Below are 19,125 nucleotides of genomic sequence, written 5' to 3' on the forward strand. Positions count from 1 at the left end.
ATGCGTGTTAATTTAATAAAGTAGGAACCAATATGATCTAACTCCTCAAATTGATGAGGAATATAAATGGTCTCTCATATTTTCACAAATTTTTTCATATTACTACAATATAGTATTATAGTATGAAGGGATATACTCTGGCGATTCCATAAATGGCAGTAACTGTATACATGTAAAGCTTGGAAATCAACCAAATATAAATAATTGTACACTTAATCAATGGCCCACACTGATCCCTTGGTTCTTTCTCACAGATTTTTCTGTCTTTAAGTAGGGTACAGCCGGGAAAATACGATTTTTACAACCCAGCATTGGACATTTCGTATCTTCATACCACGCATTAACTCGGGTACAAGAACATTAAATATATGTTCGGATATCTTTATGTTTGGTATTAACGTTTGGTTATAGGGTTCCATGCACTCAAATTATAGTAAACAGCATGTTTTCAACCACAGTCAAAAACGGTACAACTCGGACGTGGTAGTAAAAATTCAGAAATCCTGATTGTGATAGGGAAAATAAGGATGATCAATTCTTTTTTAAAAATACTGTTTAATACATTCATATATTGTGGTGAAAAAAGGTATGTACTTACATTCAATTAATAAGGCTATATGAACTGACCCGGCTACAAAGATTGTTCATTTAAAAACATGGATTCTTTCTTGAGTTACAGTGGCAGTATTTAAATGCACTAAACATATATTCTAAAGTTACTTTTCTGTTTTGATTTTTTTTGGCTTGGTTGTTTTAGATAATTTCAAGTCTAGGTTTAAACGTTTCTGTTCACATCTTCACTTGTCAGAAAAAGTCGATCTATATTATCTCTAGGTATTAGTATGTCATTTTTATAGGAAGTCATATAACCTTATTTTTTCAGTAAGCATTAACCGGGGACTGTTTAGGACCCCTTTGATCATGGTTACAATGGTCACGTAGAACGTAAGTCTAGACTAAACTGAACTTTCTTCGATTTTAGTTTTCTACAAAAACATATCTTTCAAAGCTGGATCTACACAGTTCTCGATTTATATTCAGATAATGTTACATGCAAACTTGCCCTTCTCTAAAAGTTCCTCAACTTTCGGCACGTTCACATCTTTGCAACAGAAACCAATGTTACATCTTTGAGCCGCACCCCCCCCCCCCACCTCTGAACACTGGTTCGAATTTGGGCTTTAGTAGGATTGGCCCTTCAATTAGGCTTTGTAGAGAAATCTCTGATATCAAAGCTGTGTCTGAACGTTTTAAGTATGCACAACAATGGGTGCACCGCTGATCGTTATGAATTGCTACTGCATGTTTATCAAATGGATTATCTGGTTCGCTTCTGCAATAGTAACCTGCTCCAACTGTCAAAAGACTGTTGCCATGGTGATGCATCCCGACCGCATATACTGAATAAACAATGACCGTCACTATCTTCATCATCAATTAACTTTTTGTAATCACAAACATCTAGATCTGCAGAATCAACTTAATACAGACTTTTATAGACCATGACTTGGCTCGCATATTATTATACGTATTTAAACAGACAAGACTAAAATTGACACTTGGTCAGATGTTTATAGGCCTAATTTCTTGCGATGTCTAAATTCTGAGACATGTTTCTGGTTTCTAAAATTGCATGTCTGTATTTTCACTATAATGCAAATTTGATAGGAAAAATCCGGACAGTTTGTTTTTGCTTTATTTTTGGTGTTTTGGTACTTTAAAAGCTTAAAAGATACAACTGTTGAAGAAATTAAACTCTGAAAAATGATTTCGAACATTTTACATAAAGCTTAGACTGATAGTTAACCTGAAATAGATCTTTAAACCTGATTGGTGTAAACTGCTAGTGTGTTGATGTTTACACAAGAATGGAAAAATAGCATTGGTAGTTGTCTTTGACCACGCTACCTGTTGTCATATTTATTATGTCATTGGTTTTTTAAATGGAGTGGACAGGGGGTGTCAATAATTGTTCTGCATATTTTCTTTATAAGCTTATAAAGGAGAATACTTGACGATATCAGTTTCCCCTGTTGGTGTCCGTATTTATACCTATGTCCGTATGTACCCTATTAATTAAAGAGAAAATGCTCTTGATTTCTACTGTTGCTTTGCTGACCTACCTGACATCCGGCCTTCTCCAACATTTTAGCGTATTGCACAGTTTTCTCCATATCTTCAAATACCCTGATTTTACATGTGATTGGCACCTTCAAGTTTGCATGGCATAAACTTACTGAAAACATAGCATAGCAATATATACATACAGGTTTGATGCAAACATTAACAAAATATTTACTTTCAGCTCTGCATTTCCTATAATGAAGATATACACAGCTGAAGTAAGTGAAAAGTTTTTCTTTAAAATCTTAAAGGACATGTCAAGTTTATATAAGTAAGAAACTAGAATTGCTAATGTAATACTTAATAGACAGAAAAATGTAAGAGACTGTAACTGTACTGAAACATAAAGCATGCGCTGGATTTACAGACTAGCAAATAAAAGTATTAATACAGATCTTGGAAAAAATGGTAGGACTTTCAGCTAAGTAAGGTAGGATTACCTTATACAACTTTTCAAAACAGCATTTGTACAGTAATTTTTTCAATGAAAAACAGATATAATAATCTTAACAGGTAATGAAACAAAATTAAAAATAACCACTATTTTTTGTTAAACCCAAGTCATAGTAAGACTTTATGCCAAAACAAACCTATTTTATCCAGTAGTTCCCATTCATCCTGAAGGTAAGCCCCATAATGACCCCTCCTAGCAATCATCTGAGGACAACCGAGGTTTAAATCTATAGCATCGCAATGGTCCTCTGCTAGTTTAGCTGCTGCTAGGATAGTGTCTGGATCATTGCCACAGAACTGAAACATTTTTAAGTCGCAATTAAGTTTTAGGCAGATATGCAAAAGTTATCTTTAAATAAGGCAACCATAAAGGGCAAAAGCTTCCCACAACTGAGTATTTTCTATGTGTTTTGTCTTTGTGACTGGTACAGACTTGCTGCTCCACAAGTTCAGTTTTTTTTAAATATAATTACTTGACTTCCAAAGACATAATCTGGTACAAAATCATACAGTATAATCAAGGACAACTTATAATTATTCAACCCTTGCCTTTGATTCACATTTCAGTTCAAAATCAGAATCCTGAAAATGTATTTCCCTATATATTAAAGCCTGAAATATCTTTTTCAGGTAGGGTTCTATAAAAGGAAAATTCAAGCAATCAAAAGCCTGAAATCAATCATGTAACTGATATTTTGAAAACTAGACAAGATTTCACAAACCTGTATAATAAGAGGTCTGTCTTCCTCACATGTTTGCAGTGATTCTCGCCTGTAATGAGCATCCCTGGCAAACACTGAACTGTGAAACATTGGACTGTAGCACAGCTGAGCACCATACTTCCTACTCAATAACCGCCATGCCAGTTCACTCTGGTCTACCATTGGTGCCAACACATACTGACAACTGTTCAATGTTTTCCTCCAGAACTCAAAACTGCCTTCTTTCTGAACTGGCTTATCTTCTTCACCTATAAACAACAGTTTTATATAGACACTTCAAAAAAAAGCACAGACTGTAATGAAAAATGCTTCATTTCCTAAAAATTCTGTCTGTCAACTTTTAACTTTCTGCTTCTTTCAGCAAATTAACCATGATAATATCAGAATCTCAATCAGTGGCGATTTACACAAAGCTGGGAGTGGACAAATGATGAAATATGAATTAATATTACTTCCCAGGCTAACTTCTGATGTTTACTCCCAACTTTAAAAAAAAAAATGGATCTATCTTGAAGATCACTAGAAACTTATATATATCATTTTCCAGCCTACTTCTTGGATATAAATTATAATAGAATTTAATGGTACAGTTATACAGTATAAGAAATAACAGCAGGTCTGAACTTGATAGAAGGAAGTGTTAGTGCCATCACACTTTCAGAGGTCGCAAAAGCCGTCGGACCGTCGGACATTTCCGGTAAATTTTGATCTGGTCCGGCGTGATATATCAAGTTCACAAGACCGAGAGTCCGATAAAAATTGCAAGTCAATATGATAAAATAAGAAGAAAGTCCTCCATGATTTCACGAAAGTTTGACTTTCATCATTAAATTGTAACATGGAATCCCGAGAAATTCATGTCAAACTATATTTTAGGGTGTGTTTGATTCGGGTAGAGTCAAGTGAATTTTTCACACTACCGCCAATCGAACGCGAGTAGTGCAATGCTAGTGTTGAGTCCACAGGTCAAGAACATGCTCCTCCCGCAATGGGGAGTGAAGTCGTGCAAATGTGTGTATTGCCTTGATACAAAATGGCGGCATAGCAACGGAAAGCGAATGGTTAGTACTGAACACAAGTTGTACCCATTGTATTAAAATTTAACCTTTGCATCGAAGCTATGTGCAAATTTATCGAATTAATGTAGATGCGTCCTTTTGACTAAAATCCTTTTGATTGATCATATTTACACTCAACTCGACCTGACTTGCGCCTGGTGTTCGATTTGACAGTAAACTGCGCATGCGCCAGCGCAATACTAGTGTTCTCTCTCTTGACCAAATCGAACGCACTCTTAGTAAGCGCTTGTTTCATTGGTACTTAAAATAACAAGAGGGCCATGATGGCCCTGTGTCGCTCCCCCGAATACTATTGCTGAAAATGATATGATCGTTTCAAACCAATCTCATTAGAAGCTGCTAAGGTGTATTCATTTAGATAAATAATAAAGGAGGTAATATGTATCTTCACTGATTGTCCAAGTCCATTTGTTGACATAAATTTCAGATTTTAGTTACAGAGATATACCAATTTTAATTTGAAATAAAGGGAGGTAATATGACATAAAATCAGTACATAGTTATCTACCCCAATTGTCTCAGTCCAACTAATGACAATAATGAAATTTCAAATAAGTACTTACTGATATAAATCCATTTTGATTACAATCAGAGGAGGTAATAAGATATAAAATAACTATGGAACCTACAACTGGATCTGACAGGTCTGTCATGAAATCCAAGATTTATTGTTGTTGAAGATATTTTGTAAGTTTGTATCAAATCAAACCATAAATGAAGTCTCTATATGGCTGCAAAAGCCAAAATAGCCAATTTTGGACATTTAAGGGGCTATAACTCTGGAACCCATGATGGAATCTGGCCAGTTCAAGAAAGGAACAAAGATCTTGTGGTGATACAAGTTGTGTGCAGGTTTAGTTAAAATCAAATCATAAATAAAGCTGCTATTATGCAGACAAGGTCAAAATAGCTAATTTTGGCCCTTTCAGAGGCCATAACTCTGGAACCCATAATGGGATCTGGCCAGTTCAAGAAAGGAACCAAGATCTTATGGTGACAAAAGTTTTGTGCAAGTCTGATTAAATTCAAATCATAAATGAAGCTGCTATTTACCCCTTTGCACAAGGTACACTGCCTTGCTAAAAAATAGCAAGTGTAACTAATGTGCATAATAACTGATAATAAGGGATTAATAATTAACAGGCAATAAAACACTTGCAGATCAATGATCTCACAGTGGGTAGGCTGTGGAAAGCTGTGATACTGTTTACCCTACTGCTTTTAATTAACTGCCACATTTATGTTCATTTGTATGTTTTCTAACTGTGAATATAGTAAAAATATCATTATAACCTTTCCTCGTAAGAAACTAGAGATGAAGCGTGTGTAAAATTTAGTTAAAACGTGAAAATTAAAGAAAATTTGTTTTACATGTATGATCAAAAACAGTATTCGCTGGTTATCAATATATGGTTTTAAAACTTTGCATCTGGTAACAGGTTGAACAGAACAGAGCATACACTTTATTTATAAATTTCAATCTTACAATAAAACAAAAAAAATATTCTATGTATAATTCATATTGTTCAAGTTATTTGAGCCACAAAGTAAAAGAATAATTTATCTGTTGCACGTTTGCTTTTCACCTTCCTCAGAATGTCCAGGACACAATTCAGTATTTTTTATGAAATATTTAAGAAAATGCCTAATCATTTAAAAATCGAATGTATAAATAAGTGCTATTTAAGAATTATATTTAGCAGAACCATTATACGCCCATGAAATAATTTGCGACAGCATAGCCAGGCTTTTGGGGGGAAAGGCCCCTGGTCAAATTGGAAATTTTCTATGTGCAGTGGTGAATTACCAAAATTGGGGGAAAAGGTATCAAGTAAATTGTGAGTTTTCTCAATTATATAACTTTAAAACATTTTTTTCAAGTTTTATGATAGGCATTCAAATGCATTACAAAATTAAAGTATCCTCCAGCGAAATTTAGAGAATTCATTTTTTGGGACTTTTTCTCAGACTAATTGTCTGTTGTCATGCTGGAGCTAAAATATTAGCTAACTTTTCTGCCACTGTCCACATACACGATTTTCGTACCCTAACAATTATTTTACGAACTGATTTAAAGCTATTCGTTTGATTTTAACATCACATTAAAATGACCCCAACCTCTCTTATAGTATCTTTAAAAAAAACAATGACAAAAATGAAAATGTTGCAGGCTCGGTTTAATTGAGCCCGTTCATTGATTGTGTTGGAAATGCTGCATGCTACCGTCCACGCCCTCTAGGGTTTAGAGTTATTTCTGTTACATAAATTAGAACTGGTTACTATGCCAAATTATAAACACTTTGTACATCTTTTCACATTTTAAAAATTATGTTTATTAATATACGGGCTGCGAAAATATTAATCATTATATTTTTTCTTCGTTACATATTATTCAAACTCTGTACTTATATAAAGTAAATAATTTTCTAACACGTCCCACAGAAGTATCAAAACTGCATGGCAATAGATATGAAATGAGATGTGTCAGCAAAAACAAACTGATATCTATTACGAATCTAGTCTGTATGGACCATCTGGTACCAATTAATGTATGGCCCTTATTAATTAGATTTATCATAATGTTCTCAGTACCGCGAAATCCTGATTTAATGCTGGAAAAGAGATATTTTCAGGAACATTGTACCTTGTGCATAGGACTGTATTGTGCAGACAAGGTCAAAATAGCTAATTCTGGCCCTTTCAGGGGCCATAACTCTAGAATCCATAAAGGAATCTCGCCAGCTCAAGAAAGGAACCAAGATCTTATAGTGATACAAGTTGTGTGCAAGTTTGGTTAAAATAAAATTATAAATGAAGCTGCTATTGTGCAGACAAGGTCAAAATAGGTAATTTTGGCCCTTTCAGAGGCCGTAACTCTGGAACCCATAATGGGATCTGGCCAGTTCAAGAAAAGAACCAAGATCTTATGGTGACACAAGTTTTGTGCTAGTTTGATTAAATTCAAATCATAAATGAAGCTGCTATTGTGCAGACAAGGTCAAAATAGCTAATTCTGGCCCTTTCAGGGGCCATAACTCTGGAACCTATGGTGGAATCTGGCCAGTTGAAAAAAGCAACCAAGATCTTACAGTGATACAAGTTGTGTGCAAGTTTGGTAAAAATCAAATAAAAAATAAAGCTGCTATTGTGCAGACAAAGTCAAAATAGCTAATTCTGGCCTTTTCAGGGGCCATAACTCTGGAACCCATAATGGGATCTGGCCAGTTCAAGAAAGGAACCAAGATCTTATGGTGATACAAGCTGTGTGCAAGTTTGGTTAAAATAAAATCATAAATGAAACCACTATCGTGCAGACAAGAAATTGTTGACAGACGGACACACGCACGCACAGACGACGGACGAAGGGTGATCACAAAAGCTCACCTTGTCACTATGTGACAAGTGAGCTAAAAACAGTGGAAACCCCTCACGACGTCACGACAATTCTAAGAACGCGCGTTATCATTGGATGCGTACTAATCGTGGATGGTACTCGATTTATGTACGCGGGAACCAGACGGGAATTTCCATAAATTCTGAGTCATCTTTCTCTTTATATGTCAATATCAACGTGACACTGTGCAAACAACAGACTTGTGGAGGAAAAGACATTGATGATATAGCAAATGAATATGAATAAAATCTGTAAAAAGATCCTTTGGAAGCAAAGAATGCAACCAAGAAGAATAACAGCAGACTCGTTTTGACTGAGTCTGTTCGCGAGAGGTAATGAAATGTGCAACATCTCTCACGCCCCCTAGCAACAGCTTAAGCGGGACTCTAGATCTATTACACATATGTTGAATGGACTCAATGGTCCCAAAGGATATAAAATATAACAACACTGAATCCAAGTACAGGGAGAGTTTTTACAGCCTGAAAACTTAATGTCTGAAATCTGTTTCAATTAATATGTGGAGATAAACATAAAGGATGTAATTTGTGTAATGCTGTCTATATAGACTATGTATAAATACCAGTTTTAAAGATCAGATATCAAATTTATCAAAAAAATTTGGTCTGGTAAAAAATTATGCGGTCCTGTAAAAAAATTATGTTTACCAGACAGACTGTCCTGTGAACTTTCAGGGTCTTTCGTGAACACTGCACTTTGGATATTAAGGCATTCTTCAATTGTCCTCAATCAGTTGTGGTTTCTGTTGAGAAATGTTATGATCATTTGTGGTCATTGGTGCCAACATATATTGACAACTATTCAAGTTTGCTTCGTTGGTCTAACAACGCTTGCAATATTATGTACATCCAGAATTTGGGGACGAATTTCCAATTTGTGGGCTACGGATTTGGGGCACATAAGGGGAGAGACAATTTATTGACTTTATTGTTACCACTTAGTCATCTTTTATTTTTACGAAAATTTGCATGTAAAATTTGTAAAATGGCCGCCACTGTGGAGATGCCTGAATGGTTGAGGAAGATCGCTGGTGCCACTCTGTGTTTTATTTTGTTGCAAGCAAGCACCTAGGTTGCGGTATTTGGGAATACCGAAAACTACTCCATTACCGAAAACTACCGAAAACCAGTTTTGATTACCGAAAACTACTTATTTTTCTAAAAGTATTATTATTATGATATTAAATTTAATACATACTATTAATATATAATATTTTATTAAAACAGGCGAAATTTTGAATTAATTCGTCCATGTTTAAGTGTTTTATCCGACATTATTGATTACGCTTTGAAAATGAAACATTGAGTTACTTCCCTTTCATATATATACTGTACAAAATCAGTTACACTGATTTGTTTTAGAGTTTCCGTAATATGAATATAAAATTATTAAGTTGATTTTTGAGAAAAATTAATTGTTGTCTTAATAGAAAGTTTGCACTTTTAGTTGAAAGAAAATATCAACGAGTCATTAAAACGGTGAGTTTATTTGTAGAGTGTTTGAAGAAAGAAGTTCAAAGGTAAGTATAAATGTTTTTCATACCTGGTTGAAAATTATTTTTTTGATATATTAACTAATTATTTAATGAGTGTTAATTTTAAATTTAGAGTCTTTTCAGGTTTGCACGTGCATCTTTAATCCATCTGTATGGTGCTAAATACATTCCCGCTCAAGTTCTTTAAGGTGATAACAATGCGTCTTTAATCCGAGCTTTCAAACGACACATTAAAGGTAATTATTAACAAGAGCACCGCCTTGCGGGTGCTGACGCTCATCTGATTTTTTTTGTGTAATAGAAATATTGTCCTACCCATGATTTTCTAAGTCTAAAAAGGGCCATCATTCTTGCAAAAAGCAGGATAGAGTTATGTTTCTTGATGTACAGTGTCCACTTATGATGGTGAAAAACTGTTGCAAGTTTTAAAGCAATAGCTTTGATAGTTTATGAGAAAAGTTGACTTAAACATAATACTCAACCAAGAAAATGATTTTCTAAGTCCAAAAGGGGCAATAATTATTGCAAAAATCAGGATGGAGTTACGCTGCTTGCTGTACAGGGTCAGCTTATGATGGTGAACAAGTGTTGCAAGTTTCAAAGCAATAGCTTTGATAGTTTAAGAGAAAAAGTTGACCTAAACATAAAACTTAACAAAGAAATCTGATATTTTCTAAGTCCAAAAGGGGCCATAAATCTTGCAAAAAGCAGGATGGAGTTATGTTCTTGCTGTACAGGGTCAACTTATGATGGTGAACAAGTGTTGCAAGTTTTAAAGCAATACCTTTGATAGTTTAGGATAAAAGCTGACCTAAACATAAAACTTAACCAAGAAAACTGATTTTCTAAGTCCAAAAGGGGCAATAAATCTTGCAAAAAGCAAGATGGAGTTATGTTTCTTGCTGTACAGGGTCAGCTTATGATGGTGAACAAGTATTCCAAGTTTCAAAGCAATAGCTTTGACAGTTTGGGAGAAAAGTTGACCTAAACATAAAACTTAACCAAGAAATCTGATATTTTCTAAGTACAAAAGGGGCCATAAATCTTGCAAAAAGCAAGATGGAGTTATGTTTCTTGCTATACAGGGTCAGCTTATGATGGTGAACAAGTATTCCAAGTTTCAAAGCAATAGCTTTGATAGTTTAGGAGAAAAGCTGACCTAAACATAAAACTTAACCAGGCAACGCCGACGCAGACGCCGACGCCGACAACCGCTCAAGTGATGACAATAACTCATCATTTTTTTTCAAAAAATCAGATGAGCTAAAAACAATATATCTTGAAATTGATTCTTATTGAATCTGCTTCTCTTTAATCTACTTAACATCAGAAGAAACTACATAAAAAAAGTTTTGTCACTCATTTTAATTCTTCATAGCTTGTTGTCTTCTTTGTTTTTAACGTATATTTAAGCTTACGAAAAAGTAGCTGTCTTTGGTTTCATTATGGAATATCCATGCTCTGTCTGTACTCTTGAGTGCCATGAAGGCATACATTGTTCCAATTGTCAGAATTGGGTACATAGTGATTGTGCAAATTTAAGTTCTAAGGACTTGAAAACTTGGTCTGCTGCTCACTTAAACTTTCTGTGCAAATGTTGTGTTTTCTCTGGATTTAACTACGATGCAAGTGCAGCTTTGTCATGGTAAATATAACTTCTTTATATTCAGCCGTTATGATTTTAGAATCAACTGTTGATAAACGTAATGATTTTTGGATAATAATGAAGTATTTTCAAAATTAGTATGCATTAAAACAGATACGTATTTCACTGACCAATTATAAAAACTTTCAACAATCTTCAAGAAATCGTTTTGACTGATGTCTTTTTTTTTAAATAAAAATGTCTTTTCCAATAACCAGCAGGATAGTTTTAAACATTTATCAAGCAATAATTACCTGAATATGCAGGAAATTTGCAACGCTCATAACACGTGCAAAAAGTCTATTTTCCGTCCAGTACGGACATAATATATGCCGTGACCCGTCAAACATGTTATTTGTTATTTAAATCTAATTAATTGATGTACTTTATCTGAAAATGGAGATCATGTTATTCATGTTAATGTTCATATAAAGTCTTTTTAGTACGATTTCGTTTATATAGCTTACCGTCACAGACTGTTATATGGTACTGACCTGTTATATGCTTCAAATTTCATGCGTGTCAGCAGAAATTTCTTCAATTTGTAGCAAATATAAAACATTTTAGGCTTTACGTTTCCTAAAAGCATCAAGTATGCGAGGATAAAATTTAAAAGATGAATGCAAATATGAAAATATTTTTACCTTGAATATCTAAGCTTTCAGAAAATATGTTTTTTTATGTTTTTATGATGAATGGTTTGTGAGTTTTAATTGTTACAAATTCAGTCACATGAGATATCCCTGACAAATAAAGTTTATCCCCCTTATAAACTGAAGCCCACTGCACATAAAAGATGTTATGAGACAAGATGTAATTTATAAAGGCCAACATCTTGTGGAATAACATCTAAGTCAAATTTCAATTAAAATGAAATAATACCGCATTCATGCCAGCATTTTATTATAAATGAGCCGCGTCATGCGAAAACCAGTCTTATAAGCGATTGCGACCAGTATGGATCCTGAATCAAATTTCAGTTAAGAAGAAATTTAAATTATTATCTATAATTAAAAAGAAACACGTGTTTATGCCAGCATTTTACTATAAATGTTCTAGCAGATTAGAGATTTACAATTGACAACAATTTGTTGAATTGACAAGCATGTGCAATGGTTTAGCTTCAGTCGGTCTTTAAGGCGGCCACAGTCAGCATCAAATGCCCCATCCCTGACAAATAAAGTTTATCCCCCTTATAAACTGAAGCCCATTGCACATAAAAGATGTTATGAGACAAGATGTAATTTATAAAGGCCAACATCTTGTGGAATAACATCTAAGTCAAATTTCAATTAAAACGAAAGAAAACCGCATTTATTTAAATGCCAGCATTTTATTATAAATTATCTGCTTCAAGTATGTGAAACGATTTAGCTTCAGTCGGTCTTTAAGGCGGCCACAGTCGGCAACAAATGCTCCATCCCTGACAAATAAAGTTCCCCCCCCCCCCCCACCCCACACTTATAAACTGAAGCCCATTGCACATAAAAGATGTTATGAGACAAGATGTAATTTATAAAGGCATAAAGGCCAACATCTTGTGGAATATCATCTAAGTCAAATGTTTAAATAAATAAATAAACAAACAAATACAATGTCTATGCTAGCATCATTTTACAAATAACTTGTAGTCTTAAACCAGGCATGTACACTGTGGCACCAAATTATTAGTCTCTGGAACAAGTGTCAATGCGGAATACTCCATTATAATGAGATAGGATGTGCCATTGTCTATACTTATCACAACCAATGTATCATATGTTTTCTTTTTGTCTATTTCAGGCTTTGTTCTGCAATGAACTCAAACAGAAAGAACGCTCTGACGCACCAAGGTCAGTCTGAGGCGAAACTGCTGGAAACATACAACGTTGAACCATCAAAACGAGATAAAGTTACGTTCAAAACTGACAACGAGTGTGTCAAAATACTTCCCGCCAACTGTCAAATCGTTGGGCAATATTATGTGAAAAATACATGAACATATACAATAGATGTAAAATGTTGTCCTCTTTCATTTCATCAAACTTCTAACGTCTTGCAAATTTATCTCCCTCTAATTCCCGCCAGTCTGTCAAAAGGAAGGTCAAGGTTTGTGATTATTTACATGTCAATTTAAAATATGCAATCAAATATATGAGATAGCGAATTTGATTGATTAAATGTGAGAACAGCTCAAGAAACATGACACAGTATTAATACTTGTGTACCTGACTAATTATTTATTTTTCTACGATACATGATACAATTATTTATTTTATCTACCTATAATAATCCATTAACATCCGCTGTTCTCTAAAACACTGGTCTTTAAAAAATCATATGCAATCATAATTTGATAATGTTTAATAATACAATTATTTATAACATTATTTTCAAATAAAACAAACTTGTGACGACAATGACATTTAATACTATTCGATTATTTTATCAAAGGGAAGTAACTCAGTATACAATTATCACTCATTTTAATAAAATCCAAATTAAGCCACTTTAAAATTGTCAAATTTCTTCAAAATTTCGTCTGTTAATATATATTATTATATGTTATCAGAATATATTAACTTAAATTCCAAAACAGTAATACTTTTAGAAATATAAGTCATTTTCGATAATCAAAACTGGTTTTCGGTAGTTTTCGGTAATGGAGTAGTTTTCGGTATTCCCAAGTACCCCCTAGGTTGAAGCAGCGACCTTCCATAAGCCAGATGGATGGCTTCTTCAAATGAAGGATACGACATCCCAAGCAAAGTTCAAACCTACATCGGTTTTTGAAGTCAGCGATCTTAGCCATTCAACTAAAGAGGCCCTGGCCCTGGATCAGGTTGTTCCCGATCCTTAAAATCGGTAAAAAGGTCAAAAAATTTAGTCTATTTATATAAAACACTTTCGTTCTTTGATTGGAACATCATCGTAAGGAAATTTGGCATCGCGAAAACATATAACAATACATAATGCAACAAATCCTTCTACAGGCATTGGGCAAAACATGATATATTTTTATAGATATTGTTAGACGTATTCGTATAACTTACACATAACTGTCAGATATAGCCTATTTCCTCCAGTAAAACGATTAGAAATATTGTGAAACTTCTGTCATGCAAATTACACGTCGTGAAAATGAAAGTAGGTTAAATAAGAACAAATATGAATAGGTATAAAACTGCTAATTGTTTTCTCGAATCATCTGTGGTGCCCACACATGCACTTTTCATTTTTTTGTTTGTTTAAGAACTGAATTAAGATTGAAAAATGCGATGTTAAAACATGCTGTTGGCCACATTTCCAATAAGATGCCTTTGTTCTTAAAAGGACAGTGTGTATCCTATAGTGACAGTGTAAACATACTCAAATCCCGATTAAATAGAGAATGAATATCAGACCGTTTTTCATAGGACTATGTGTAGGATTAACTCCAACCGGAACGAGTAACAACATAGATTAGTGGAGCTGACAAGCCATGCTTACAACACTTCGAACAGAAGAAGTAATAAAGAAGTAAGTAAGTACGATTAGTTGCTTGCAAAGTTTTTAATGGAACAAATATCTGGACAGAACCAGTTTCCAGCCTTATACAATAACAGCTTTACAAAGGAAGTATATAAGAAGATCTATTCTTTTGTGAAGCATAAGAAAAGTAGAAACAACAAAACAGCATAACTGAATTCTAATGTAATAACACATGCTTGTCCAATTATCAATATTTGTATCTGATAAAAAAAAAAAACCTTACAAAATGCCACGCCTAATATCATCATTGAAATTGAAGGGGTACTGCTTAAAGACCTGAATCCCCACAAGGCCTCATGCTATCACCAAGGTTCTTAAAAGAAACTACCTTACAAATTACCGCATATTTGATTAAAATTTAAATGTCTTTTCTTTGTATTGGCAGTGTTACTCAAGACCGGAGAATGGTCATAGTTGCCCCTGTATACAAAAATGGCCCATGCAGCAAGGGCAGCAATTACTGGCCCATTTCTCTTACTTGCATTGCATTCAAATTGATGGAGCATATTTTATTGTCAAATATTATGAATCATATAAATTGCAAACACTTGCTTAATTTCTTCCAACATGGCTTACGCTCTATCACAGTTGTGAATCTCAATTAATTGCTTTTAGACAATTTTTTTTCGATAACCTTGAAGCTAGCAAACAAAATACCATATAGTAATGGGTTTTAGCAAAGCGTTTGTTAAACTCGATCACACTCTCTTGGTCTATAAACTATTTAAATTAGTTATTGACAGAAAAACAGTCATGTGGATTAAATCTTTCCTTCAAAAACGAATACAAACTGTTGTTGTTGAAGGCCACCAATCAGATGTACTATCTGAGATGTCATGGGTACCCCAAGGGTCTATCCATGGACCTTGCCATTTCCTAACTTAACAAGGCAGTCTGAAAGACAGCTAAATCCCCCGCTAATGCTATGGAAAGTGAAAGAGTAAACCTTTGACCTTTAGCTGTGACCTTGACCTTGAACTGACATGACTGACTCATGAATTCTGCACAACGTCTTGATGAGGTGATCATTTGACCCAAGTTTCATGAAAATCCTTCAAGGGGTTTAGGAGATGCAGAGCTCAAACCTTTGACCTTGAGTTGTGACCTTGACCTTGATTTGACATGGCTGACTCATGACTTCTTGATGTGGTGATCATTTGACCCAAGTTTGATAAAAATCCTTCAAGGGATTTAGAAGATACAGAGCGGACACAAAATGGAAGGCTCAAACCTTTCACCCTAAGTTGTGACATTGACCTCGAGCCGGCATGGCTAACTCATAAGTTCTGCACATCGTTTTGATGAGGTGATCATTTGACCAAAGTTTTATAAAATTCCTTCAAGGGGTTTAGGAGATATAGAGCGGACACGAAATGAAAGGCTAAAACCTTTGACCTTGAGTTTTGACCTTGACCTTGAGCCAGCATGGCTGATTCATGAGTTCTGCACATCTCCTTCATGAGGTGATCATTTGACCCAAGCTTCATATGAATCCTTCAAGGGAATTAGGAGATACAGAGCAGACACAAAATGGAAGGCTCAAACCTTTGACCTTCAGTTGTGACCTTGACATTGAGCCAGCATGGCTGACTCATAAATTCTGCATATTGCCTTGATGAGGTGATCATTGGACCCAAGTTTGATGAAAATCCTTCAAGGGGTTTAGGAGATATAGAGCGGATACAAAATGGAAAGCTCAGACCTTTCACCCTAAGTTGTGACCTTGACCTTGAGCTGACATAGCTGACACATAGGTTCTGCACATCGTCTTGATGAGGTGATCATTTGACCCAAGTTTTATAAAATTCCTTCAAGGGGTTTAGGCGATATAGAGCGGACACAAAATGGAAGGCTCAAACCTTTGACCTTGGGTTGTGACCTTGATCTTGAGCTGACAAGGCTGACTCATAGGTTCTGCACATCGTCTTGATGAGGTGATCATTTGACCCAAGTTTCATAAAAAATCCTTCAAGGGGTTTAGGAGATATGGAGCGGACACGAAAGTGTTACGGACAGACGGACGGATGGACGGAATGATGGAAGGACAGAAGGACGGACGGAAGGACGGAAGGAGACCATTCCTATAACCCCACCACTTGTGGCGGGGGATTAATTACTGATCTGTCAGACTCACTTAAAAGCAATGTAAGACTTTTTGCTGATGACACAGTAGTTTAATTCAAAACTGTGGGAAAATACCTGGTGCATGGAGTTTAATATCCCGATAAGTGTGAAGTAATTAGGATATCAAAAACAAAGAAGAAAAATCATCGACTTTCCCTATAAGCTGCATAATCATGGATTAAAAACTACAAAAATGCTAAATATTTAGGTGTCCCTATCGGTGGGGACTTTAGCTTGAAATTACAGTTACAAAATGTATCAAACAAGGCTAATATACCCTAAAATACATAAAAAGAAATGTATAATCTAAAATTTGAAGAAACTGCACAATTTTATTATAAAACGTATGTTCGACCCCAATTGGAATACTGCTCAACTGTTTGTCACTCAAGGCAAAAAAAAATCTAACGTAAGAAATTGAAAGAGTGCAGAGGGCTGCAGCCAGATATGCTTTAAGCAACTGTGACTACAGAGAAAGTGTTACAGAAATGTTAATTGTACTAAAATGGCAAACTTGAGAACACGGCGAAATTTCACATCCCTAGTAATATTATATAATATTCATCATTTCATTTTTATGTAGATCACCAGTACCCACTAGAATCTAGGAACATTCCATTCTCTCGTACACAGTATCGCATGAAGTTATTTTTTTTTTCTAGAACCATATTAGACTCTGGAACGACCTACCACAACATGTAAAATCCGGTGCTACTTTTAACGAGTGCAGAGGTAGCCTGGAATTACTGATGTGCTAATCTGAAAAGTCAATGTATTTATCATCTTTTAACCTTTAACTTGTAATAATGTAATACTTATTTTAATACTGTACACTTATCTTGTATTTTTCAATAGCGGCTTAATCATCCAAGTGTCTCCCAGACGTTATAGTCAGATATTGACTGTTGGGAGTATCATGTAAATGTAGATGTGTGATTCGCACAGTCGTTTCATCTGGATCATTTGCATATTTGTTTCTCGAGTCTTTGAAACACACACTTTTACATTTCTATATATCTGAATTATCTGGAGTTCGTGAAAAACAAAATTTATTTGATTCAGAGTTAGATTCTCTTGCTTTCGTAGCTGTTTTTGAAGTCGAGGTGTCTTTGATTTTGATGCACATTGTAAGAAAAATATTACTGATAAAAGTGGTGGAAAAATCGAGCACGTTTTTACGCTTTGATAAATGTTGTATGTTCATGCAAACACTGAAAAGCTGTTTTATTGCTACATTTATATTTTATGTGGAATGGGCTAAAAGGCCGTATAGGTTCACAACATAAATATATTACCTGTAGCAAGTTAGAAGTTTTGCCACGAGGAAGCTAGGTAGCTATCGTGATACTTAAAAGAAATATCTTGATAAAGCGAAGTTTTCTGTAATGATTATCTCAATAATCGAAAATGTCCTGAAAATATTATTGTGGTAATTTACATTGTACATTAGTATCTCGATACTTCTGGGTAAGTGCCCAAGGCTGCCATTTAATAATAAGATATCTCGAAACTTTATCCTGATATTTCGATTTTTTTCTGAAAATTTAATCTCAATGCCCAAAATTCCATGGAAATAAAACGCATATCTTGAAAAAAATAATTCATTGCGATACTGTTTTCAGAAAAATACACAACTTTTCTGGAAAGTTTAATTTTAAAATTAGAATATTATCGTGATAGCTACGAAGTATCTCGTGGCAGTTTCAAACACTACCGCGACACTGCGCTAAAATATCTTCAGGAAACAAATGAAATATCTAGAATTTTTTTTTTTTTTTGCTGCAATGTTTTCAGAAAATGCACCCATTTCTTGGAAAGTTTACAATATTTTCGTGATAGCTAGCTATCTCGTGGCAGAAATATGGAAATATGCCACCACAGGAATGAAACAGAAGTGGTTATTACGCCTGGTTTACCACGCGTGGAAAATACTATTATTCATTAATTATGACCCCGTTTAAGGTCACAGAGAACCCACAGCTGATTAAACGTTTGGATGCAGTAGGAACTTCAGTTCAAGCAATATGAGTTTTATTGACGTCAAATATTTTTTAAGAAAATAATGGAGGCAAAATAAGAACATTTGTCCGGCTACTAATTCCCAGCTCTCATGCAAAGCCTCTGTCAAACCGGGTTTGCTTTTGTTTTGCTTGGTTAAATTCTGTTCTTCCAAACGATCTCCTTAATGGTTTAATTAGTTGCCCAAATATGCTTGCATTACTAAAGGCTATGTAAGCCTCTGCTTAATTACTTTGGATTTCCTGTATGTTGGAAGAATTTTCTCAACTTCTGAACTATCTTTAACCAGAGTTTTTAAAACATCCTATCAATATTTTCTTAACTGTTAAACCCTTCCGGCTTTACTAATTTTAATAACTATTCGTAATCTTGGAGCAATGCCAGTATCTTGCTAGCTTTCAATATATGTTGGCACTCTTGTCACAGAAAGCCAGACAATTATTTGGGAAATATTTCTGTCAGTTCACAGTTGTGTAAAACACTGTCACATCAGAACGGATCTGTCTAGAACTAAATTCATTTTCGAGCAAACTTTCATG

General features: G+C 34.7%; 1 protein-coding gene across 4 annotated transcripts in view; it reads right to left on the reverse strand.

The window, feature by feature from the left end:
• The window catches only part of LOC123563133 (tRNA-dihydrouridine(16/17) synthase [NAD(P)(+)]-like), a 22,727-nt gene extending 8,663 nt beyond the window's left edge, over positions 1 to 14,064 (reverse strand). For 2 of the 4 annotated variants that reach the window (XM_045355741.2, XM_045355740.2), the window contains exons 1-4: positions 13,694 to 13,848; positions 3,300 to 3,547; positions 2,715 to 2,874; positions 2,124 to 2,236 (exon numbers count right to left, since the gene is read on the reverse strand). In XM_045355741.2, the coding sequence (XP_045211676.2) occupies positions 2,124 to 2,236; positions 2,715 to 2,874; positions 3,300 to 3,547; positions 13,694 to 13,724 (552 nt within the window). In that variant the 5' untranslated portion in view covers positions 13,725 to 13,848. Of the gene's footprint in view, positions 1 to 2,123; positions 2,237 to 2,714; positions 2,875 to 3,299; positions 3,548 to 8,440; positions 8,536 to 13,693; positions 13,849 to 13,965 lie in introns of those variants that run through there. The other 2 variants (XM_053529282.1, XM_045355742.2) reach the window with 2 other exon arrangements.
• Positions 14,065 to 19,125: the final 5,061 nt, after the last annotated feature.

Source organism: Mercenaria mercenaria, chromosome 2, assembly GCF_021730395.1.
Source record: "Mercenaria mercenaria strain notata chromosome 2, MADL_Memer_1, whole genome shotgun sequence".
In the NCBI taxonomy this organism is placed as follows: Eukaryota; Metazoa; Mollusca; class Bivalvia; order Venerida; family Veneridae; genus Mercenaria; species Mercenaria mercenaria.